At 38.8% G+C, this 25,325-nt stretch overlaps 2 protein-coding genes across 5 annotated transcripts in view; both read right to left on the minus strand.

The window, feature by feature from the left end:
• tnnt1 (troponin T type 1 (skeletal, slow)) lies at nucleotides 1-22,003 on the minus strand. Of its 3 annotated transcripts, XM_017438607.3 has the most exons (15): nucleotides 20,894-21,012; nucleotides 12,889-12,916; nucleotides 12,766-12,779; nucleotides 12,621-12,662; nucleotides 12,402-12,419; nucleotides 9,308-9,328; nucleotides 8,837-8,855; nucleotides 8,675-8,735; nucleotides 6,503-6,619; nucleotides 6,326-6,403; nucleotides 6,103-6,216; nucleotides 5,907-6,016; nucleotides 3,400-3,490; nucleotides 311-351; nucleotides 1-221 (listed from the first exon to the last, which is right to left on the minus strand). In XM_017438607.3, the coding sequence occupies exons 2-15, from the start codon at nucleotides 12,912-12,914 to the stop codon at nucleotides 176-178; spliced, it is 798 nt and encodes a 265-aa protein (XP_017294096.1). In that variant the 5' UTR covers nucleotides 12,915-12,916; nucleotides 20,894-21,012; the 3' UTR covers nucleotides 1-175. The 3 variants fall into 3 exon arrangements, with proteins under 3 accessions (XP_017294096.1, XP_037834638.1, XP_037834639.1); XM_037978710.1 differs by lacking the exons at nucleotides 9,308-9,328; nucleotides 20,894-21,012 and adding an exon at nucleotides 21,922-22,003; XM_037978711.1 differs by lacking the exon at nucleotides 20,894-21,012 and having other exon boundaries at nucleotides 12,889-12,929.
• A 2,998-nt stretch (nucleotides 22,004-25,001) lies between these two features.
• Nucleotides 25,002-25,325, minus strand: part of pih1d1 (PIH1 domain containing 1) — a 17,198-nt gene continuing 16,874 nt past the window's right edge. For both annotated transcript variants that reach the window (XM_017438593.3, XM_017438594.3), the window contains exon 11: nucleotides 25,002-25,113. In XM_017438593.3, coding sequence (XP_017294082.1) covers nucleotides 25,075-25,113 — 39 coding nt within the window. In that variant the 3' untranslated portion in view covers nucleotides 25,002-25,074. The remainder of the gene's footprint in view (nucleotides 25,114-25,325) is intronic.

Below are 25,325 nucleotides of genomic sequence, written 5' to 3' on the forward strand. Positions count from 1 at the left end.
TTAGTGCAAGTGTTATTTTTATTGACAGATAATACCAAGTGACAGCGTATTTCACCCACAAGAAACCAATGGCACCGAGGAGAACCGTCAAGAAAATAGGCTCAACTTGTCAAAAGCTCTCCTCTCATGGCTTCAAATTTATACTGAGTTATTTCCATCGTTTCATTTTCCGTTTTTACTTCCAGCGACCACCCACTTTCCCTTTGCCGTGGACCTTTTTACTGAGGGAGAAAAGAAAAGTAAGTAAGAAAGAGCTGTAACGGCAGAACTGAGGAACAAAACATGTTTGATTTTGTTGAAAACTACTTACAATTTCTGAGCATGTTGGATTCTGTTCAGCAACACAATGATCTGCAGAATGCATTGATAAGAATGGATTGTAATGTTAAATTTGAAATCACGTTAAAGAGAAGAGTAAATCATTTTGGACTTTTGTTTTTACAAGTTTATCACTGGCTAATTATAAATCAGTGGTCTTCAATGAAGGTCAGCAAAACTTTTTTTCTCAGGCTGCGGTCCAGAATTGAACTACGTAAATCTCAATCTTCGTGGATTTAGTCACAGCTGCGTGAAAAGCTGGAGAAATTGCTTTTTCTGCAAAAATGTTCTGTGAATGCTGGGAGCTGAATGACTGCTGAAATTTGCTGAAGAAGCTAAAACTGAATTGAGTTAAAATAACCAAAACAAAGGTTAAACTGATGCTAAAGCTAAAATAAGCAGAACAGAAGCTAAACGGAGCAAAACTGACAATAGAATTAGCTAAACAGTAGCTAGAAGCTAAAAGAAGCAAAAAAAAGTAGCTAAAACATGCAAAACTAGCTCATAGTTAAAGTACCAGAATTTCTAAAATCTACAAGTAGCAAAATAGTAACTAAAAGTGGCATAAGAAGGCAAAAAATAGAACAAGTCTGCTGAAGCAGATTTCAAAGAAAACAATGTTTTTGAAGGAATTGAAGAGATCTCTATAAATGTCGACGGGGAATTTTATTTCAAATAGTTTAATATTTTAAAAAGCAATAAAGTTACAAAACACAAAGGTCACAGCACACTATTCTGAAGCTGAACGTTTTGATATATGACTGGTAAAGTAGCACAAAGTATTGCAAAAATGTACAGAAAAATAAAAAACAGATACAGTATGGTGTGAACTCTGACTCGGCATTCACACATTAAAAATAAATTGTGTTAAAAAGATGAATGTAGCCAGTCAGATTTCACCTTCCACATGTGGATAAATGGTTTTCTTCCTTAAATTCATGTTTATTCAAATACATAATCTAACTGAGAACCAAATTACAGCATACCCTAAAGTATACTCCACTTTATTATCTATAAAGGTGAGTCAATTATATTTTGCTAATTATATTTTACTAACAATTATCTTTTACTAAATAGGAATTACAGTGAATTTGCAAAAGTATTCATCTCCTTGGCTCTCTACCTATTTTGTTACATTCCAACCTGTAATTTATATGTTTTTTATTATTATTCTATTTGATAGATCTGCACAAAATAGTCTAAGCTGGTGAAGTGAAAAGAGAAAAATATATATGTAAAAAAGATTTAAAAAAAGAGAAAGAACTGAACTTTGGCATGTGCATATATATCCATCCAATTGGTATGAAGCCCCTAAAATGTTCTCATGCATCCAATTACTTTCAAAAGTTACATAATTAGTAAAATGAAGTCCACCTGTGTGCAATCTAAGTGTCACATGATCTGTCAGTATGAGCACACCTTTTCTAAAAGGCCCCAGAGGCTCCAACACCACTAAATAAGAGTCAACACACCATAAAGATCAAGGGGCTCTCCAAACAAGTCAGGGACAAAGTTGTTGAGCAGTACAAGTCAGGGTGAGCTTATAAAAATATATCCAAAGCTTTGTTCCCCTGCACCATTCAATCCATACTCTTCAAATGGAAAGCATGTGGTACCACAACAAACCTGCCAAGAGAGGGCTGCCCACTAAAACTCACAAACCAGGCACAGAGGGTGTTAATCAGAGAGGCGGCACAGAGACCCAAAACACCCTTGAAGGAGTTGTGGAATTTCACAGCAGACACTGGAGTATGTGTTCATAGGACCACAATAAGCCATGCACTCTGTAGAGCTGGGCTTTATGAAAGAGTGGCCAGAAAAAAAAGACACCTTTTGAGTTTGCCTAAAGGTACATGGGCGACTACCCAAATGTGGGGTTAAAAGTGCTCTGGTCAGATGCTGGTGTAGATTCTTAGTCATCCAGGTAATGGAACCCCCCCCCCCCCCCCAACAGGTGCTAAAGTTGAGAATTGCTTTTCTTTTTCACAAATGTGAATCCGGCTTACAGAACATCTGTTTCAAAAGCTTGAACTCCACACTCTCTGCTTTTTCAATTGAGAAGCTAAACATCTTCAACTACAAAACAGAAGTCCAGTTGTTTTTGTTTTTTAACCTTTTTTTAGACTTACATTTCACATGTTCATAACTGTGGACGAAAAAAAAGGCTCTTTAAATGTTGTTGCCTAAAGCTCTGTCGAGGTTAGGACTTAAGGATTCAAGCTTTATGCCGTCCAGTCGTGGTAGTACTTGTAACAGAAAAAAAAGCAACTCTTATCTCTGGTCAGATGAGACTAAAATTGAACTTTTCGGCCACCAAGGGAAATGCTATGTCTGGTGCACACCCAGCACATTTCATAACCTCAAGAACAACATGTTTTGCAGCAGCAGAGGCTGGGAAACTGGTCAGAGTTGATGGAAACATGGATGGTTCCAAATATAGCAATGTTCTTGAACAAAACCTGTGTCAGCCAAGCTGTGATTGGAGACTGGGATGGAGGTTGCAATACTGGAGTGGTTTAAAGGCAAACATTTAAATGTGATGGAAAGTCCTAGTCAAACTCCAGGCCTCAATCTAATTGAGAATTTGTGGACTTGAAAATTGCTGTTCACAAGCAAAAACCCATCCAACACAAAGAACCTGGAGCAGTTTTGCCATGAAAAATGGGCAAAAATCCCAGTGGCAGGATGTTGCAAGCTCATGGAGCCTTATTCAAAGTGACTTGCAGCTGTAATTGCCACAAAAAGTGGCTCTACAAAGTACTGACTTTAGGAGGTGAGGGGATAAATAGTTATGCATGCTGAAGTTTTCTGTCATTTTGTTCTATTTGTTGTTTGCTTTACAATAAAAAAATATCTTCAAAGTTGTAGGCATGTCCTGTGAGTGAAATGGTGTACACTCTCAAGCAGGCTTAATTCTAGGGTGTGAGGCAACAAAACATATTATGCATTTATTTGCAAGTAACATCCTGTACCTTTTACCCATTTGGTTATGTAATCATCTTGCTTCTCCTTAAAATCTTTGGAAAATAAATTTAACAAAGAAACAACATGGATTTCCACCATTTGGACTGATAAACTCACCTCATATTTCTGATGTTTCATTTGCTCCATGAAGTCAAACTTGTCAGATTCCAGCTGGTAGATGCAGTTCCACAGCTCTTGGGCCCGATTCCTTAAAAATACAAAGACAGCATCCAGAACAAAGCGTTCATTTATTTCCCAAATATATGCATTTTATTAATTTTTTTTTGAGATGTTGAGTTTATTTAGGTTTTAACCTATAATTGTATAAAAAGGGTCTAGTTGATGTACAGTTAAAGGGTAAGCCACACCCACACAACCAGCTTGTTTTCACATTTTTCTTTGTCCTTAAGAAAAAAAAAAACATCTCGTAAAATACTGCTTCAGTATATTTTTTGCAGAAGTCATGATGATCTAATTTTGTAGAAAACCTCATTCTGGTCAGTGTGCAGGTGGTCCTTTTGAGAACATTATGTTTTCATAATAAAAATATGTACTTTAAGTCTTTTAAGTCTGACTCCCCAGCTCCACATCTGTGTCTAAATAGAGTTATTTATGGTTCTAAACAGACCTAAATAGTCACTATAAAATGTTAAAACTCAAGGCTTTCAAACAACATTTCAAAAATATTGATGTAGATCCTAAAGGCAGTTTCTCACTGGGCTGTGACTAGTTGGCAAATGGCGTTCATGAAAGAATCTTCGAAATGTCTCAAAATATTTGTGGGGGGCTCTTAATTTCCTTGCGTGTCTCCAACTGTTTCAGACCAGTAAGATCACCATTTCTACTACATTTAGTTAAACAGTCATACCATCCCACTGAGAGGCTGATAACAGGCTGAATAGTCCCTCTCCTCTTTAATACAAATGACATGGTGTCCATGATTTCCAAATAGAATTTCAAATTTGGATTACTCTGACCTCAAAATAGTCAAAGACTATCAAAAAGGACAGCCACATCCATGTATCCATTATCTGCTGCTTGTTCTGCAGTTGGATCAGGGGGCAGAAGCTTGAGCAGGTAGGCTCAGATATCTCTTTCCACAGCCATCTCTTCCAGGACAATTCCAAGGCATTTCCAGGCCAGCTGAGAGACACAGTTTCTTCAGCGTGTCCTGGGTCTTCCCCAGGATCTCCTCCAAGTTGGGTATGACCAGAACACCTCCCTAGGGAGGCATCCGGGGGGCATCTTTATCAGATGCCCGAACTACTTTAATTGGATCATCTCAATGAGGAGGAGCAGCATCTTTACTCCGAGTCTCTCCCAGATAATCAAATGTCTCAACCTATTTCCAAAGGCGAGCCCAGCTACCCTGCAGAGAAAACTCATTTTGACAGCCTGTATCAGAGATCTCATTCTCTCAGTCACTACCCAGAGTTTGTGACCATAAGTGAGGGTAGGAACATTCAGCGACCTGTAAACAGGGAGCTTTACGTTGCATCTCAGCTACCTCTTCACAACAACAAACCAGTACAGAATATACAATACTGCAGATGCCACATCAGTTCATCTGTCAATTTCATGCTAATTTCACGCTACTTTCTTCCCTCACTCATTAACAGGACCCCGAGATACTTAAACTCCTCCACTCAAGGCAGCACCTCATTCCCAGCACGGAGAGAGCAGTCTACTCTTTTACGACTGAGAACCATGACCGCAGATTTGGAGGTCCTGATCCTTATCCCAGCCGCTTCACACTCTGCTGCAAACCCCTCCAGTGAGAGCTGGAGACCACGGCACGGTGACGCCAAGAGGAGAGACGAAATCCTGAGGCCGCCAAACCAGACCTGAGAAATTCTGTCCATAAAAGTCATGAAAAGAATCGGTGACAACAAGCAGCCTTGGTGAAATCCAACTCTCACCCTGAAGAGGTCCGGCTTACTGCAAACCAGAGTCTTGCACTGTTTGAGTAGGGACTGAATGCCCCGTACAAAATTACCCCCAATCCCGCTCTCACGGAGCACCCCCCTCAGGGTCCCCCCGAGGAACATGGTCGAATGCCTTCTCCAAGTCCACAAAACACATGTAGACCAGTTGGGCAAACTCCCATGCCCCATCGAGGACCCTAGGGAGGATTAAGAGCTGGTCATTAACTATTCAAATTTGTAAACTTTAATGGCTATTCAAACATTTAGTTAGTTAACTTACTGCAACTCGAGTCTCATCTTTTAATCTTTGCTTGTCCAGATGTGATGGTTTTAATAAAGCCCTCTTCAAATAGGGAAAAAAAATCTTAAGCAAGTGTATAAATTATTTACTCATTATTGGAAGTTCTTTTCAACTGAAACCTTTTCTTGATTGCATTTTCTAAATGGAAATGAATACAACAATTTAAATCCAGTTTTTGGCTTATGTCTTGAGAAAAACGCAAGCATACTATATGAGGATCCATGTCATCTGGATCCTTATGTGGCATCACTGACATCAGGGGATCCATTAGAAAACAATAAAAAAATAATTTTAACATGTTTAATGGGGATCAGAGAAGTGTTAACTAAGACAACTCCTAATAAAAAAAACTTTAATGTCATGACAAGCTAAAGGAAATACAGTTGGCTGACACTCACTTGAGCCCATCCTCCCTCAAGTTTTCTGTGCCTAGAGGCTCTTTTCTCTCAGCCAGAGTCTTCCTCTTGATTTCTCTTCCCGTGAGGCGCTTGCTCTTCCTTGTCTCAGCCTAAAACAGATTAAACAACCCACACTGACCCTCTGTATCTCCTTCTCTTCTTTATCACTGATGTCAGGAATGGCCAAGAAACTGACCTTGGCTAGAAACCCTCCAAAGTTTGCACCCATGCCTGACAGTACTTTCTTTTTTTTGGCATCATCGTCGGCCTTCTTCTTGGCCTCCTCTTCTTCTTTTCGGTGACGCTCCTCCTGCAAGCCCAGACGAACAAGGATATAGTCAAGACAACATGTTTGTGTTTTAATTTATTATATGGGAATAGTACGTGTTGTGGAGGATGGAGGAAAGTGTGTTTGTTACCGCAATTCTGTTCTGCCTGTCCTTCTCCTTCTCTGCTCTAACTCTTTGAATTTCGGCTCTCTCTGCGCGACGCCGCTCCTGAGGAAAGTGTTTGCAATTAAATGCTAACTGTTTCACTTATATTCTAAAACTCATCTTGAGTTTTAATAGGAAACATTAATACGAAAGTTAGCTCACAATACGATCCTTGAGACCAATAAGTTCCTCTTCGTCTTTCTTTCTCTGCTCGAAATGCACATCAATCAGAGTGTGCAGCTCCAAAAGGTCCTTTTCCATTCGCTTTCTGTGGATGTCCTGATGAAGCAAAGGAGTTCTGTCACTTACATATTTGTAAAAACAGTAAGCGTGTCAGCGTGTTAACACCAAGACTGTTCTCAAGATGGTTAGAGTGCCATGTTCTATATCAAGACAGAACTTAAGAATGGTAACAATAATAAAGATCAACATCCACTGTTAAGTACATGTGATACTTTCAACTTCAATGGTTGTACATTCACTGACAAAACATGTATGCATCCAGAAAGAATTACCTGATTTGGATGTAATTTGGTCTACATGCAGATCAGCAATGGGTATGATAATACCATGGTACAGTCTTTCAAGAAGACAATGCCTATAAATGTCTACGGACTGCTTGCACCATCTTAATAAAGCCACACCCAACTGACAAAACGTGTGCCCGTACTCCCAACTCTGTTAGCCATTTGAGCTAACGTTGTGATCATTGCAATATCAAACATGCACTTTCATCTCCTTTACACCACTCTGTCTGGGTGTTGAACTTCTTTTTTTTTTTGTCAGTGAATGCATGTAAACTTGGACCAATTCTAATTAAGAGGATGGTCTTTGGATATTTGACTAGCACCTGCCACTGGATAGTTGGTTAATTAGGGACAGCAAATTGATAATTGACCTTCTTTTTTCAACAAACCAATGACCAATTTACACAAACAAACAAACAAAAACAAAATAAATGTCTAAAATTGGAACATTTGATGAAAGAATTAAGACTATTGGTTCACATATGGAAGAGGCAGTTAGCTCCATCCATCCATCCATCCATCCATCCATCCATCCATCCATCCATCCATCCATCCATCCATCCATCCATCCATCCATCCATCCATCCATCCATCCACCTCTTCCAGCAATTCTGGGAGGATTCCAGGTCATTCCCAGGCCAGCTGAGAGACAGTCTCTCCAGAGTGTCCTGGGTCTTCCCTGGAGTCTCCTCTCTGTTGGACATGCCAGGAACACTTCCGTAGGGAGGCGTCCACCTCAACTGGCTCCTGATTGTGAAGGAACAGCAGCTCTATTCCGAGATCCTCCCAGATAACCAAACTTCTCACCCTATCTCTAAAGGGAGAGCCCGGCTACCCTGGGGCGAAAACTCCTTTCGACCGCTTGTATCGAGATCTCATTCTTTCAGTCACTACCCAAAGTTCATGAGAATAGGTGAGGGTAGGAATGTAGACCAACCAGTAAACTGAGAGCTTTGCCTTGCAGCTCAGCTACCTCTCCACCACAATGAACCGGTACAGAGTACGCAACACTACAGAAGCTGCACTGATTAATTTCATGCGCCATTCTTCCGTCTTTCATGAGCAACACCCCAAGATACTTAAACTCCTCCACTTGTTAGCCTTTGTATGAAAATTAAGCCTTGTATGTTTTCAGTAAAATAATGATAAGTTGGGTGTTTTCTTTGTGGTTTCGTAGCAGATAAAGAAGGCAGTAATGCAAGTACTTTTATTCTGATTATTTATATGTGATCAGAGTTGGAGATAAAGCATTTATGATATACAGGTCATTACATGGTGTAATTTATTGATGAATGACACTAAGCAAGCTCAATCACACTAACATCATGTAAGCGAGTATCTAAAGCAGGGGTCTCCAATCCTTGTCCTCGAGGGCCACCATCCTGCATGTTTTCCTTGTTTCCCTGCTCCAACACACCTGATTCAGTGGTTAAATCACATCTTCATGTTCTTCAGAAGCCTGTTAATCACCCATTGATTCAAATCAGGTGTGTTGGAGCAGAGAAACAAGTAAAACATGCAGGATGGTGGCCCTCGAGGACCAGGATTGGACACCCCTGATCTAAAGCATTAAGGGCAGCACTCAGCTGTAAAGACAGTGAGACAAATTTAACAATCTGGAGACATGATCATCAATTGGCCTATTCAAGCCCAGGTCAACTTAGTCTGGGCTGAATGGGCTGCACCCTAGTCCAAACCAAAAACTAAGTAAGTCAGCTGTTGGTAGATGGACCTCAAGTAACAAGTACGTTCAAAAGTAAAAGATCAGGCTGTTAACTCCTTGTCTTATTGTCTTGTCTTAACTTACATCAAAATCCACCCTTTCTCCTTCAGGAATCTTTGGAGGAGCCAGTTGAGGCACCAGAGGTCTGATGAGCAGAAAACCAAAGTTTATTTTTTAAAAACACGGGCAAACAACAGACCGAGTATGATAAGATGGTGTGATTAGACTGATGGTTACTGAACATACTTGGGCTTGGGGCGCTCCTCTGTGGGGGAAAAAAAAAGCACAAATGAGCAAAGAACTGATATAGAGAGTAAATAGGGCTGAATATGCTTTATGGAGTATTAAACAGAATAATTAATAAGCAAGAACTGAGAAAAGACTTAAGTTAATTTTAGTAATTAAAACAAAACAAAAATGCTATGACTCACTGTAAATTCACAAATATTTAGTGTTATACCTAACGTTTACGCTAGATTTTGACCATAAAAGCTCTAAAAGTCTTCACAAACATAGAATGTTTGAAAAGAAACTATGTAAGATAAAGTGTGACTTTTGGATAAACTTTCAGAGTTGGTGTTAAAAGATTTGAGTCCAGTGAGTTTTCAACGAGCAAACTGAATATGTTAGATAATTAATGTAGGGAACGCGGTTCTGAGCTTCAGGGGAAAAAGGAGTTTTGTCATATTAAGGAATCACAATTTTACTGTTTCTCACCTTCCTCCTGGGCATCTTGATCTGATGGACCAGCCACATAAAACCATAGTGAAAGATGCAAGGATGGCATAAAACAACATGTGGGATGACAGATGTTATTAATAACGGGGTGAAATGTGAACACGAAGATGGCATGACCAACCAGAAAGAAACAGAAACCGTAAAAGTATGTAAGGAACAAACAGACAGAAAGAGAATGGGGGAATAAAACAAAGAGAGATGATAATGCAGCAGGAACACAAGAAGTAAATGTGATAACATTTAACCCTGCAGAAGCACAAAGCTTAAAGAAATAGTTCAACATTTTCAGATGTTTACAGTACTGCACAAAAATCGTGCACTTCCCCTCATTTCTTTATGTTAAATGAGCCAGACTTTCTTGACAATTATTTAAAGAGGTCTCGATCCTCAGGCTTTCTAAAGTTTTTATTGGTCTTAATTCCAGTCATTGTATTTTATCTTTTTTTCAGAGAATGTTTGATTTATTGGTGACAAACTATTTCATTAAATTCACATGAATCCCAATATGTTATTGACCACACGGTAGAAGATAAACCTAATAATCTCCCTTGTTTTCTGTTTTTTTCAACTGTCCTAAAGATTTGACTTTTAATAATGTTTATCCATTGTTCACAGGTCTAAGGTCTGCCACTTCAATTGTCCCTCACTCTTGTATTTATTCCAAATATTTAAAGACACATTGCTGAGAAATATCAAATTTACAGGTCAAAATTTAACTTGTTGGAAGAAAACAACATTTAACTTTTGTAAACATTCAATTTGACATTTACTGTGGATTCAGCTGAAGGAATTACATCTTTGTAACAGGCTAAAAGTAACAAAGATCCTAATCAAGCAGTTTAAAAACAATTCTTTTTAAGCCTGGTATACATCACAGGCTCATCCTTTGAGTTATGTGCCTTTTCAATGCTCGAATGATTCATTGGTAGTGGTTAGTTAGCTTAACAAACAAAAATACATTTTCTACAATGGTCAAGGACTGGACTTGGAATGTTTTTTTATAAATCTACATCCAAGGAAAAATTTAGGAGTATCACTTTAAAAGGTATGAAAAAAATCTAGGCTTGAGACAATGAATAGCTCAAAACTTTTGCACAGTACTGTAGTTAGTAAATCAAACTACGTTTGTGCTGGTGTCTAACCATATAGAGCCTTTGCTAAGCTAACAGTGTGCTGGCTAAAGCTATCATTCCCCTTATACAAACTAACTAATATATATATATTTAAAACTCCTCACAACTAATAGTTTGAGCATTGAAAGTATTTTACTAACAGGATACTGTATTTCCCAAAATGTTGAAGTATTGCTTTAAAACTATCATTTCCCCTCGTCTGAACAGAGCCACACTTTCACTGGCACTGATATGTACCACCTACTGTGACTCCTGGGAAATGTAGTTTTATGAAACATAAAGTGAACATTCATTATTACATACTGTACATAAAGTTGTATCTTTTCTCCTAAAGAAATAACGAGAGTTTCAGGATTAATCCGATAGGCTGAGATAAACATTTCTGGTAAAAGATTCACAGTAACCATCCGGGAGCCTCACCTGAGGAGACTGAGCTTTGTTAGCAAGGCAAAAAAACAAACCAATCCCCCCCTCGATATTTACCAGAAGGTATTAGTTGATATTTGACCAAACCTTTAAAGTGTTTGGAGCTCATTGACGATAAAAAAACAGGGCAGTAATTTTGGCCCAGTCTGTTTGAAACCTTAGTGAACTTTAGATAATGTAATATGAATGTCACAACACATACAATGGCTACAAAAGAACAAAAAATGACAACTTTTAAAGGCACAATGTATTTCAAAACAGAAGATGTATACAGTTTCATGAAACCTGGAGTTATTTTTGTAGCGTCTTGGACAGTTCACATGTTGAGGGAAAAGTGTTGTAGCTATGATGGATATAAATGACATAATATTTAAGAATGACAACATTTACTTAGCAGAATTTATAGGTAGTTTGCATTTATTATCAAGGATTTACTTTTGTAGTGATGCTCTCCTTTCACTCGGGTCAGCAGCAGATTTTTAATTTGCACAGGAAAAAGATACAATGCAATAATCACATTGCTTTAGGATTAATATTTTCCCATTTATCTGCATTTGGCAGCCAAATGCTTTGAGTTTTTCATTAGCTGCAGGAGCTAACAGGAAGTTGTGAGCTGCAACATCAAAGCAAGCTAGAAAATAAATCTCCAAGTAAAGGAGGAAAAAAAAAACATTCATTTTTATGAACTTTTTATTTTTTGAGACACTAAAAAGGCTCATAGAAAAGCAAAGTCCAAGAAAAATTAAACTTTTGTTTCTGTTTTGAGTTTCGTGCCTTTAAAACACTTTGTTGTGAAGCAATGAGGAAAAGCAAAGTGCATGGTAATTGTGGCAGTGGAAAGGTGCTCATTTGCCATCAGATCGGATCTCTGAAAGCGGGAGGCGTCTGATTCTTGGCATTAATTTTTAGACCGGACTGTTTTCTCGAGACTAAACTAAAAGAACAAAGGTGACAACTTGGTGCACAAAAAAAGCAACAAAAGAAATATTAAACAACATGTACCCTATCTTTTGCCACAAACAATGTCATGCAAATTGTAAAACGATTGCCTGCCTCACTGACATTTATGCTCCGGAGCTTCTTATCACAACTTTAGTCTCACAAATTTTACAGCAGATCATGTAAACACTCTTGTAAACCTTTACACCTCTGTCAGCTTCATATTGGTTATTTGCAAATAATTTTCTGATGATTTTCAAACCCAAATAGCAGCAGCTGCACCACTTCTGACAGGGATGTAATATTTCTGTCAGAAAAACTGTCTGATTGGACCCACTACCAAAGCCATTTTTAGTTCCCTAAAACCATTCCAGTTTTCAAGATTCCATGGCTGTTCATGCAAACACTATTATTCAAACCTTTCCACCATCATCAGTTTCACATTACATCCTTTTTTCAGCAGGAATGTTATAAATTCCTCTTCCTCTTTTAAAGACACAGATATCAAAGATGTTCCACCTGCTTTAGGTTATAATGTTAGTGATTAAAGGTGGGACTCATGTCGTGCTTCTCACCTTGGTACTCCTGATGCTCTGGTGGACCAGAACCAACGTGGTGAACGTGCAGTGAGGAAGTGGGACAAAGAATAAATTGATAAATGAGTGTGTGAACCCTTACCCACCCTAAAAGGAGAGGGAGGAATTGCACAGCCTCCGGTATCACTAAGGAAGATGCATGATGTTCAACAGTTTTTCAATTTATACAGGCAAAACTTTTCTTTTCCTTGAACGTACCTCCTCCTTCCCCTCCTTGTTCAGCTTCCTCCTCCTCAACTTCTAGAGAAAAAAAACAAAACAAATCAGAAACAAGAACTACAGTTCAGAGGGTTATGTTTGTGAAGGCAAAATATGTAAAAGAATTCTGAAAGCATGAAATTACCCTCTTCCTGCTCCCTGTAGAGACAAGTTAAAGAGGGACAGAAACATATAAGTTATTAGTAACCAGGATTTGTGGATTTACACTGGAATGAAGTGGGGATCAGTGAGATACTGTTCTACTCACTCATATTCCTCTTCAATGTCTGACATGGCTGCAAAAAGACAAAGAAACAAATGATCAAGAGAGGATTGTGAGACTTTTCCTGATGTTCCTGAAGCAAAAACCCACAGAGGTGCTGAGATTCTCGTTCAAATAGGTGGAGAGCTGATTAATAATTGCATAATTAACTTTTGTGTGGCAATGACACACATATATTTGGGATAAAATGAGGAAAAATGTTCTCAGAGTTGAACAAAAAAATAAAGAAGAAGAATCTGATGGTAGAAATTAATAAATTATTGGCCGTTATTACGTTATCAACTGTTACACACTCTGTTTTAGTTCATAGGTTTTCTGTATTAAGACATAAAAAAGGAGATCTGGTCTTTACCTGGTTCTAAAATTATTCAAATCTAACCTCAAGTGTATAAAAACACAACATATTCTAACATATCATTTTTTGTTCATCAACTATGAAGATAAACCAGAAAAAAACTGTGTGAAAACCTGTCAGGATTTGTGTTTTCTTTGTGTTTTTGTATTCAGGTTATTGCTTTTGTTGTCTTCATGTTTCAGTTTCAGTTTATTTTATTCAGTTATCTTTGTTAGCCTTGTCTTAGTTCAGTTCTTGTTCCTCGTGTCTTTATTTCCTATCATCATTCACTTCTCCTTAGTAAGTCTCTTGTTTTCCTGCCACGCCCATCTTCACCTGATCTTAGTTGTTATCACCACTTCACCTAATAACCCTCTGTTTTAAAACCCGGTCATCTCCTCCACTCACTGCTGGTTCATTGTCACTCCAATGTGCTGTCTGGTTGCTCTGCTCGACTTGTCAGCCACGTTACTGTAGAGGAACTTTGGTCCACTTTTCTTTACAACTCTGTCCCACAGCATTTGAGACCAAGGTTGAAGGCTTGACTTTGACTGGACCATTGAACCATGAAGATTTTTTGTATTTTTCAGCCATTTTATTGTTAAGTATGACATTATTTACTAAACTGCTGTGTTTAAGATCATTGATCTGCTTCATGACATAGTTTGGTCCAAGCTTCAGCTGTTGGACAGATGTCTCCACATTTGACTCTAAAATTGGTCTACAGAGGAGTTCATGGTCGAGTCGATGACTACAAGGAGCCCAAACTATCAGCCCTCCACCACCGTGTTTGACAGCTGGTATAAGGAGTTTGTGCTGATGTACTGTGTTTAATAAGGCCACATATCTCTACTTCGGTCTCTGCTGTCCAAAGGGCATTGTTCCAGAAGCCTTGTGGTTCGTGCTGCCATGTTGTTTTTAGAAAGAAGAGGCTTATTTCTGGCAACACCAACAAACAAGCCATACTTGTTAAGTCTTTTCCTAACTTTCCTGTCATGAACTTTAACCTTTAACCTGCTAACTGTCCTCTGACATGGAGCTCCTGGCTTTTTGCGTTGCACGATCTGATCTTAGGGTGTATTTGCTGGGACGCCCACTCTGGGAAGATTGGCAGCTGTCTGAAATGTTTGTCGTTTATGAATCATCTTTCACAGAAGCTGGTAAAACCCCCGAATCAACAGATGTCATTATGCTTAACAGCACAGTGCTCACTGTCTCCAATCCTTCCCGTGCTGCTATTTCTCCGCTCTCTCTGCGTCTCTACAGTCGTAGCAGCCAGCTGCAATCAATTCAGTTTCCATACTGTTCAAATTACTTTTCCTTGCTGACCATCTGAAAAAGAAAAGGTTCTTATGCCACTAAGTGTAGTCCCACATGTTTCCCAGAAGTGAAGTGAGATTTATTTATATAGCACTTTTCAGCAACAAGGCGATCCAAAGTGCTTTACAACAGACACAAAAACAGAATCCAATACAGAATGAAACACAAAAGACAGTCAAAATAGTAGCTAAAATAATCTAAATGAAATCATAATCAGATAAACTAAATATGAAATACAATGAAACACACAAAAAAGTTACATATAGGGTTCCAAAGTGATGATTCAACTTAAACAATTTTTTAGGTATACAAAATGTGAATTTTCTTTGATTATTACCTGTGAAATGAAAGGACTGTTTAGTGACATTATGCTGTGGGCATTAAAGTAGGAGTGACTCATCCTCACTGTACTTTCTGTTTGTTGCGATGAATCACTTTGGAGATAGAGAAACACTGAGGTACTTTTGGCTATAAATTGTCCTTCTGAGCTGCCATTGTTCTGACATAAAAGCTCCCACAGACAGACGTTATCCAAGGGCGTGTGCTGCTGACACCTTCCTGGCCAGGGAGCTTGGGCTGACTGATGGAGCGTCAACAGGTGAGAATGTACCAGGGGGTCAAACGCACAGAAACCAAAGACGATTGGGTTTCTATCACTTTCTTGTCTCCGCCACTCAAGCCTTTACACTCACTCTGTCTCTGCTGTTCTCTGCTGTTCTTTTATTTTAGCAGGTGTGCTTTTAAAAGGACCAGTCTGCTTTAAAATATCTTACTTACTGGTGAACATCTTTTGCACTAAAACAGACTTTATTTACTTTTCACATAAAAAAAGAACAACCAATGCCTTATAACAGATTATTATTAAAATCTGATATTAACACCTGATTCAGATACAGCCGACAAACTGTGAGAATCTGTGATCAGTTTGGCACTTGGATAAGAGTTAGAGCGCCATTTGACATTGTTATGTGCCCAATATTATTTCTGTTACATGTTAGACAATTCCAAACAGTAACAAATGTTCATTTTATGCAGTTACTAAGTGAGCCAGTCCAGAAGCACTGAAATGGGTTTATTACTATTGGCTTGGTAAGCTTCTGGTTTTGTCACAATTTTCAATTTGCTTGCAGCTTTTATTGCAGCTCTGGAACAACTCATAGAAAAATGCCTCAAAACATGCTGCACAGTTGAGGTAACAGTGCTGTAACTTTATTTATTTAGAAATTTCCCCATTTCCAACAATGGAGTGTTGGCTAAGTGTATGAAAAAACCCAATCCTCTTTAGAGCACCGTAGCTCAGAGATAATTTTACACCTGAAACATCATTCAAAGTACCGTATAAACGGCTCACAGAAAGTTGGACTTTTTGTGTCTAAACTGGCACTTTGATATTGTTTTGTTTCTTGCTTGAGTTTGAGTTTTATGATTTTTGACAATTTTACTGTGATGATGTCACACAGTGACTCCCGAGGTGTCGAAACAACCCAAACCTTTTGAAAACTCTTCAAATTTCCCTAATTTTTACACTTCTTCTGTAGTTAATACAACAAAACAATGGCATGTTTGCTCTAAACAACCCATGAAAACACCACTGTTTTACGGGGGCAGCTGGGCCCAGTGGGTATGGTGGTCATCCTCTGATCGGAGGGTTGGGGGGTTCAATCCCCAGTCCCTGTTGCGTGCTGAAGCGTTGTGGGGCACTGTACATCCACTGCCCACCAATAGGTTTATAGCATATGAGGGAGAATATAAAAAAGTACTGTATATAGTGTGTAAACATAAATGGAAATCCTGCATGAGTGTGTGTGTGAATGAGAAATATAAGTTGTGGATTATTTACTCTTTCACTTGCTGTGCCATAAGATTTCAATTTTTTTTTTCAAATTCTTCCAGAGTGTGCACATCCAAACTCTCATTGACTTTCATTGTAACTAAGTTCAGATTTTTCCTCTAAACTGGAAGTGAAGGGTCTTTTTAACTTGTCACATCTACATAAAACACCGCAGACACGTAAAAATTGACATGTGATGACTAGACACTTCTGCCATTTAGTTAGGTTACTTTTTTTCAATACAACAAATAGTTTTGCATAATGTTTGAGGTTTCCTTTCTACTCTGTGTTTCTGTTTGCCGGTCTTAGGAGGGTTTTCAGGGAGTGACAGATACGGTGACCCCAGTGATAAAGGATATTTAACATTCATTTCTCATTTCTCTTTTCTCTTCTAATAGAGTCAAAACATTGAATTTTGTCAGCTTAGATTATTACAAAAGTAAGTCCCAAATTACTGTTGGGCTTAATTAAAGAAAAAAAAAAAAAAAAAAACAATTCAGGCAGGAGCTGCCTTAGGACCCTTTAAAATCTACCTTCTGTTAAATTTGTTTTTGAAATACTTGACTTGCAATTGTCCTGTTTTCCTGCCCTCCCAGTTTCTCTTTTTAAGATCTTTGTATTCAGGCTGTGACCGCATTGATAAGCTGAAAGCGTTGCCAAGTTTCTCCTCCGTATGTTGCCTTGCCAGCTGCCATATCAGCTCCAACAGCTTGGCATAGCAGAGCTTTCAGCAGCACAGTGCGCACAGTCTCAAATCCTTCCCGTGCTGCTATTTCTCCGCTCTCTCTGCGTCTCTACAGTCGTAGCAGCCAGCTGCAATCAATTCAGTTTCCATACTGTTCAAATTACTTTTCTTGCTGACCATCTGAAAAAGAAAAAAGTTCTCATGCCACTAAGTGTAGTTCCACATCGTTTCCCAGAAGTGAAGTGAAGTGAAGTGAGATTTATTTATATAGCACTTTTCAGCAACAAGGCGATCCAAAGTGCTTTACAACAGAAACAAAAACAGAATCCAATACAGAATGAAACACAAAAGACAGTCAAAATAGTAGCTAAAATAATCTAAATGAAATCATAATCAGATAAACTAAACATGAAAAAGAATGAAACACAAAAAAGTTACATATAGGGTTTCAAAGTGATGATTCAACTTAAACTGTAAAGGCTCTAAACAGTTCATGAAAACATGACAGTTTTTTTCTCACATGAAGTAGATTTTCTTTAGCTTTACTCTGTGAAACTACGGAAAGCCATTTGAATTGTTCAACTTTTATTTAGCTGCAGCCAAATAGGCAGACACAAATATAGCAACTGCAGCTTGCTAATGCAAATCTGGACAGAGGTGGCATTTCACCCAGTGGGGTGTATAAAAGCAAAACCTATGAAAAAACAAATGGCACGAGGGTGGGGAGAGAGACGGTGTGGAAAAACGATGGACAGATGAACGAGTCCACATTTCAACACCACTGTTGGGACACAATTGGAAGCCACCCATTTGGAGCTAAATGGAGAGGGGTGGAGGGTCAGGGGTGGGGATTAAAGAAGAAAAGTCAGGGGATTTGGGAGAAGAGTCGTGTTCCAGGGGGCAACAGGAGTGAGCCATAATGGTCAAGGACAAAAGCGTGTTTGTGTGTGTGGGGAAATAGAAAGCGTCCAACAATAGGCCAACTCATAAGCGATTGAACGGAAGCTCCTGTATTCTAATATTAGGTTCAAGAGATCAGACAAAAAAATGATAGTGAAATCCATTTGACAAATTAGAACAATAAGACATCTTTTTTTTAGGTTAGAACATTACAATATTAAAGGCTTTGCAATTCATGCAACCCCTACGATCGTCTTATGTTTGGAAATAACAGAGTTATAGCTGTTTTTGCCATTAGGTGCAATCTGACGCAATATTGCAGCATCTCATGTGATCTCACACGATTCGTTAGCGCTCAGAGTCTGTGTTGTGAATGACTCTCACCTACTACCTCACCAAAGTTTAGCTCAATATCTGTAAAACTGACCAAGTTAGAGACATTTTTGTGTTTCCAACAGTTAGCTGGCTGTGGCAGCCATCTTGAATTGGCCTGACTCATGGACCTGCTTTACAGAAGCTGCCATATTGTATTATTGGGACTGGTGTCTGAAAACTGGCGATGTGGGGCTTTTATATTTATTTTTTTCGTTGATGGTGCAAGACTTAATACTTGTCCTGGAGCCGTCCTGTTGAAACAATGTACCTGCTCCAGCTTCAACCTCTAGAATATATGTCCACACCCTTAGGTTGACTTCAGAGTTAATCAGTTGTAGCTGTACAGGCAATAATTGTTTTCTATGGGCTTCACTGAAAACCGTCCTGTGATTTATGAGTTAGTTTGCTAACAGACAAACAGTTAATGCCAAAATTTTAGGCAAGGTGTCCCGCAATGTGTTTGCCTTGAAGTATGTGTTGTAGACAATGCTCAACTACTAACACACCAAATTTTAGCTCAATAACTGTAAAGTTAGCCAAGTTAAAGCCATTTTTTCAGCTGTCTGTGGCGACCATCTTGAATTGGGTTGAGTTGAAAAGTCGTTCAGTTGTAGTTGTACACTGATTACCTTCTGAAAGTTTCAGACAAGCGCACACATAAGGGCAAAAACATTATTTCTCCACCGTCATCATTTGGCTAAAATAAAATAAAATAAAATAAGAAAAATGATGTGACTTAATGGAAGCAGCAGCGCCTTTGATACAGTACAAAATGATGTGATACTATAGATATGATGCTGGTGTCGATTTTTAGTCTTCCAGGACATGGCAAGTAATAAAAAAAAAGGTTAAAAATAAAACAACTGGACTTCTATTCTGTAGTTAAAGACATTTCTCTTCCCATCTGGGGAGCTTTCTCAATTCACAACTGGACAGTGTAGAGTTCCAAGCTTTTAAACATTTGGTTCTGTAAACTAGATTCACATGCAGATTAATCTCACTCTCCTCATAAAGTAGGGTAATTAGTGTGTTTGTTTTGTCTGGCTCACAAACAACATGAATGAAGGTGTTTATTAGAGTTAAAATGATTGGGTAACAGGCTCAAGGCTCCATTGTGTGTCTTGGAAACCCCCTTCTAAAGTTGGGTCCTCCCATTGATTTTTTTTTTTCCTTTCTCTGTTTGCATGAAAAATTTCATCCAACATTAAAAAAATACTAACACACCATGGCCCGAGGTGGTGTTCACATTAACAGCATATCAAAACACAGAGAAATATCTTTTTCAGCTTGGCTAAAGATTTTCATAAAACAATTGCTGCTCTGTTTTGTCTTTGCCCAGGTTATAGTTTTTGCTCAGTTATTAACTATTTCAGCACACAATCAAAGCGTGAGCGTGACAGAATCTGATAGAAAGATACAGAAAATAATAGTAAAATTTCCTTACATCTTTTGGCTTCTGCATCAGCAGCCCTTCTTGGTTGTTGTTGTTATTCACTTAATCCACCAAACTTCTAACTTTTTGGTATGGTTGAGTTCTCTCCACCAACATCACACCAATACCTTTGTACAACCGATTATAGTTTAGGTTTTGTTTTTGGTTTTTTTAGAGAAAAAGTTTGGTTTGGAGATGTCTGCAGCAAAACATTAAGTTTCAAATGAAATTGCTACAGACAAATACAAAAGCTTAGCCTCTCAAGGTGGATGTTGATGTTTTTTGTTTGTGTTTCTGTCTGTTACCAAGATATTTCATGAATCACTGGATGAATTTCAATTAAACTTGCAGAAATAATCAGTGGATGTAAGTCTACAACTCATTAACTTTTGGACTCAATCCAATTCAAGATGGCCGCCACAGCCAACTGAACTCAGGAAACAGAAAAAATGGCTTTAACTCAGTCAGTTTTATAAGTATTGAGCTATCATTTGGTGTGGTAGTACCCAAAGCTTATCACCAACACATGTACAACACAAGTAGCAACATATTGTGCCAGATCTTTGTTTAAAACTACCATTAACTATTTGGAGGCAATTCTGTCTGTTAGCAAAATATCTCACGAACCACTGAACTGATTATACTGAAAGATTCAGAAAATAACCATTGGATGTACATCCACACATGATTAACATTTGAAGCCAACCCAGTTCAAGATGGCTGCCACAGCTGGTCAACCTTAGCAAACACAAACATGCCTATAATTCAGCCAGTTTTACAGATATCAAGCTAAAAACCGGTGTGATAGTAGCTGAGAGTCATCCCAAGCACTAACAGATCGTGCAAGATCTTTCCTAAAAATTTGCAATAAACTATTGAATCAATTCTGCTTGTCTGTTAGCAAACTATCTCATTTATCTCATATTTCGCACCAACACTGACACTCATCAGAGAAGAGAAAGCTTGTAGATGTTGTGATGGATGACCCTATGATGATATAAATAGAAACCAGTGGCTGAGCAGCAAAATCTATTTCATTTTACCTGTATTTCCCTCCACTGTCACCAGTCAGGGAGAATAAAACCAGAAAGATCTTATTAAAGATGAACGTACCTGTATGGAGGAGTGGCAGCAGCAGACACAAGAGACAGACGGACAGACAGGGACAGACAGGGACAGACAATATGACTAATGCACAGAAACAGAAGGGGTTTTATACCAAGAGGTGGAGTGGCATTATGTGTGTGTGTATATTTATATATATATATAAAAAACTGACAGCCTGACAATGTGTGCATGCATGCTGTGGAATTACTGTGAGTCTGAGCATACTTCACAAGAATAACTGCAAGTCTGGGCATGTGTGTGTGTGTGCACGCATCCAGGGCCAGGGGCCACACGTGGATTAAGCAGGGGCCGAAAGACGAGCACCTCTGAGGATTAGGGAGAACACAGGGATGACCTCACTGGACAAATGGAGGGGTGTCACAGGGCAGGTGGAGAGGGGGATAAAAGGCATGAAGAAGGAGGGGGTGACAGATGAGCGGAGGGAGGGAGAGGGAGGGAGAGCTGGCAGCAATGAAGTCAGAGGAGGAAGAGGAGCTTTTAGTGATGAGACAATGGGTGTTTTTCTTTCCCTCATTACAAGAGTTTAAGGTTCATTTTCCAGTCAGGAGCAGAGACAGGAGATCTGCTCCTGAGACTTCTGCACCTGTCCACAGGTATTTTGTCCCCCTCCTCCTGAACACACTGCTCCATCTGTCTCAGGTTTGAAGGCTTCCTTCTCCAGATGTTTCAGCTCCTTCCACAGACGTTCAACAGGATTTAGATCAGGGCTCAGAAGGCCACTTCAGAATGGTCCAATGTTTTGTTCTCAGTCATTCTTGGTGTTTGTAGTTGTGTGTTCAAACAGATATAAAAGTTTCTAAAATCGAGTTTACACAAACTGTTATGAAATTTTGGAAATTGAAGTTGTTTTAAGACGGAAGCAGTCCTCTTTGGTCTTGTCCACACTTTACGTAGCCATTAGTTTGTCAGACATTTTCATCCCTCTTTTGATGATCTGAGGGATTTCTTTGATATATACATATATCACGGGTGCCAAACAAATTCATAAACACCAAAGCTTTAGGAAAATGTACCTGTTAGCAAAAGGTTTTTCACTGAATCGTCTGATTCCTGTGGTGCTTTATGTGACAGAGTGGTCATCTTCAGACTGGGAGATGATGGTTCAGGTTCTGGTTTTCTCCACTTGTTGATGTTCCCTTTGACCACAAACTGATCAGTGCTGGTAAGGTGTTTAACAATGTGTGAAAAAAACAGAAAAAAAACAACAAAAAACCCCTCTGAATATCAGACTGAAACCAAAATATAGTTGGTGATTTATAAACATAATGTAAATAGCTAAAAAAAAAAATGCTTTGCAGATCTGCAAAACAGCTGACAGCTCCTGAGTTTACCAGCTGTCCTGACATTATAATGTTATTTGTGTACTTTGGAAATCAGTGAGTTTTGAGCCAACCCTGGCGTCTCCCTCTGAGTGGAACCAGATGAGGAGATGTGGGTTCTCAGCGACACCAGAGGACAGAGAGACGAGCAGCAGCAGACAGAGCAGATCCATAAATAGAGGAATGACGTCCTCATACATTCGATTTATTTTCCATGAAAGGGAATGTTTACAGTTCAAAGTGTGGGCCTAATATTGAACGAGCCAATTGTATCAGGAACTGTTCAACACTTTATCATAGTTAAAGATTGCTGCTTAAACTATAATAATATAGTTTCAGCATTTAGAAGCTGCCGACACTGTACATTTTGTGCTAGAGTCATTTTCCTTCTAAGCAGCCAGATTTTCTCAATCAATCGTTTGTTGGTCTTTCTAAAAATCTTTTTTTTATTTCCCTTTATTTCAGACAAATGGATTTTGTGCAGCCTGTTATTCATTCAGGCACAAGGTAGCTTTTAAACTTAATAGATGAACCAGTGTTGTGTCGACAGCATCACGGACAGCTTAACAAAAAAACAAATTCAATCTGGATTTTTAGGCTCTTCGTGACCAGCATCCTACCGCAAAGAAACATTTTAATTCGATTTATTTAGTTAAACCAATAAAAAAGATAAAAATAACTGTTTGACAGGCAAAAATGGTGGTATTTTAGCACCAACAAGGTGTGTGCTACTTGCTGAAAACTTGGAAGACAGTAATCAGTGATCAACTGAATCATCCCTCAGGTCCTGTTTCCTGTGATAGTTTTTTTTTTAAAATCTCAGTTTGTTATAAAGACAACTTTTAGATACTGTACCCTGTAATAGACAGCTTTTTCAAAAATCCTGACACTACTTTTTTGAACTTAAACAGAAAACGAGAGGAAAAGCTTCTGGAATCCAAAGGAAACCTTGAAAGATCTTCAGAAAGTCTGACTAATGGAAAGGAACAGAAATCAGTGGTGGTTTAAATTTTTTGTACAGCACTGTAATACCAATGAATCAGGTGTTCTTCTTGGACGTCATTTGCGATCAGTGACTGTAAAGAATACACACACACACACACACAAGCTTGTGAAGTCGTTATTGGGGAAACTGAACTGAATTGGTTTCCATCGGTCTAGACAAACTACAAGTATTTAATATACTTGCAGAACCCAGTTTTTAACCAATTTACAGATTACTTCTAAGTGAAAGCAGGACCCCAATATATTAGGACTGAAACACTTAAAAATGTGTAATGATGATATTATTATTATTATTTACTTATTGATTTTATCTCATATAAATTCTGGGCTTTCTGTCTCTGTTCTTTTGGTAAAACTGTTGAAGCTTACATTAAAAACATTGTTGCTATTGCTGGTGAAGGCGTGTTTAATGATAAACAGGGAGTAAGAATAATAGTGAAAAACAACTAAACAAACAACAACAAAAAATATATAGATTAAAAGAAAATGAGTGGAGTCCATCCATCCATTTTCTTCCACTTATCTGTGGTCAGGTTGTGGAGGCCACAGGTCCAGGAGAGAAACCCAGACCTCCCTCTCCTCAGAGACACTCTCCAGCTCCTCCTGGGGGGATCCCAAGGTGTTCCCAAGCCAGAGAGGATACAGAATCCCTCCAGGGAGTTCTGGGTCTGCCTCAGGATCTCCTCCTGGTGGAGAACGCCCTGCAAACCTCCAGAGGGAGGCGTCCAGTTGTCTTCCTGATCAGACGCTCGAACCACCTCAACTGGCTCCTTCGCCGAGCTCCTCCCCTGATCTCTAGTCTGAGCCCGGCCAGCTGCTCACATCTGGGATCCTGTTCTTCCGGTTGCGATCCACACCTCATGACCGCAGGTGAGGGTTGGAAGTAAGACAGACCAGTAAATCCAGATCTTTGCTTTTCAGCTCAGCTCCTTCTTCACACCATGTACAAGTTCCACATAATATTGGGTTCTTTGAAGATTAACTTTGCCGTTTCCCCTTAGAACCAAATTACTGTGAAAAGTGATGGAACCCTAACATGTTTCCCAGATTCATTTTTACATTTGTTCACATTCTGTTTACATGAAGCTTTATACAGCGAGAGAGTGAACACAGCTGGGGAGATGTCATGAACACACTGTATTTGAATAAAAAAATAAAACAAGATCTATACCAAACAGTTCTTTAAATATTTCTAAAGGATTTCTTGAAGTTAGCCTTTGGCTACCTTACGTAGGTATAAATTGGTATTTGTTGTTCTTGCAGTCATCCTGCAGGTGGTGGTGTTTGCTGCACCAATTTGTTTATTAGACATCCAAGATTGCCTACAATAAGCCACGCCCACTGAGTATCTAGCCCCGCCCCTCAGCGATCGAACTCCGACCACATGCATCCTTACTGAACTCTCCGTGGCAGCCAGGGGTTATGGGTGATTAATACCACCCCTGTGCAAATAGAAGGTGCTCACACAACGGTGGATTTACACATCTATCGAGGCCAAACAGGGTTTTAGGCACAAAAAAAGATTTCATTTAGTCTTTTAAAAGTCTTAGTGAAACCAGTGAGTTCCAGCCCTCTGGGGGTTTGCTGCCTTAAGTAAGTAAATAAATAAATAAATCTTGATTTTCTGTACTCTGTATAAAGAAATGGGAAAAATTAAAAAAATTAAAACTAAAATTATTTAAAGTTCAGAATGCGTGCCCTTGTTTTTAAACTAGGTTAGTGTTCTGATCCAAAATAACTAAAGTTTTAATTGAAATTGGACAGAGAAAGATTGTTAAGAAAAGGTCTTTTATTTTCGCATTTTTAAGGACAAAAATAAATAACAGCATAACATTAGTAGCTTTAAGAAGACGACACCACAGGCATAGTGACGGTGAGGATCTGAGGAGAAAAAAAACAACAAACAAAGCTGTCAGAGACACCGAGATTACAAGACACTGTGGGTGAAAAGCCAGGTATGTCGCACACCGAAATGACAGTCGGAGTCGTTGGATTCCAGCCAATACACGGGGGATTTTATTGACACATTTACTCTTGATCAGCTTGCCCCAAAATCCCAAAGTATCTTTGAGACAGGGCGTATTTATACAGAA

Source organism: Kryptolebias marmoratus, linkage group LG12, assembly GCF_001649575.2.
Source record: "Kryptolebias marmoratus isolate JLee-2015 linkage group LG12, ASM164957v2, whole genome shotgun sequence".
Lineage (NCBI taxonomy): Eukaryota > Metazoa > Chordata > Actinopteri > Cyprinodontiformes > Rivulidae > Kryptolebias > Kryptolebias marmoratus.

Excerpts from the sequence above, each read along its gene's own strand:
- tnnt1 (XM_037978710.1), bottom strand. The coding sequence starts at position 21,988 with ATGACCACTCTGTCACATAAAGCACCACAGGAATCAGACGATTCAGTG. Across the intron at positions 6,217-6,325 it reads ACAGGCAGAACAGAATTGCG|GAGGAGCGTCACCGAAAAGA; the intron begins GTAACAAACACA and ends CTGGGCTTGCAG. Across the intron at positions 6,017-6,102 it reads TTGGAGGGTTTCTAGCCAAG|GCTGAGACAAGGAAGAGCAA; the intron begins GTCAGTTTCTTG and ends AATCTGTTTTAG.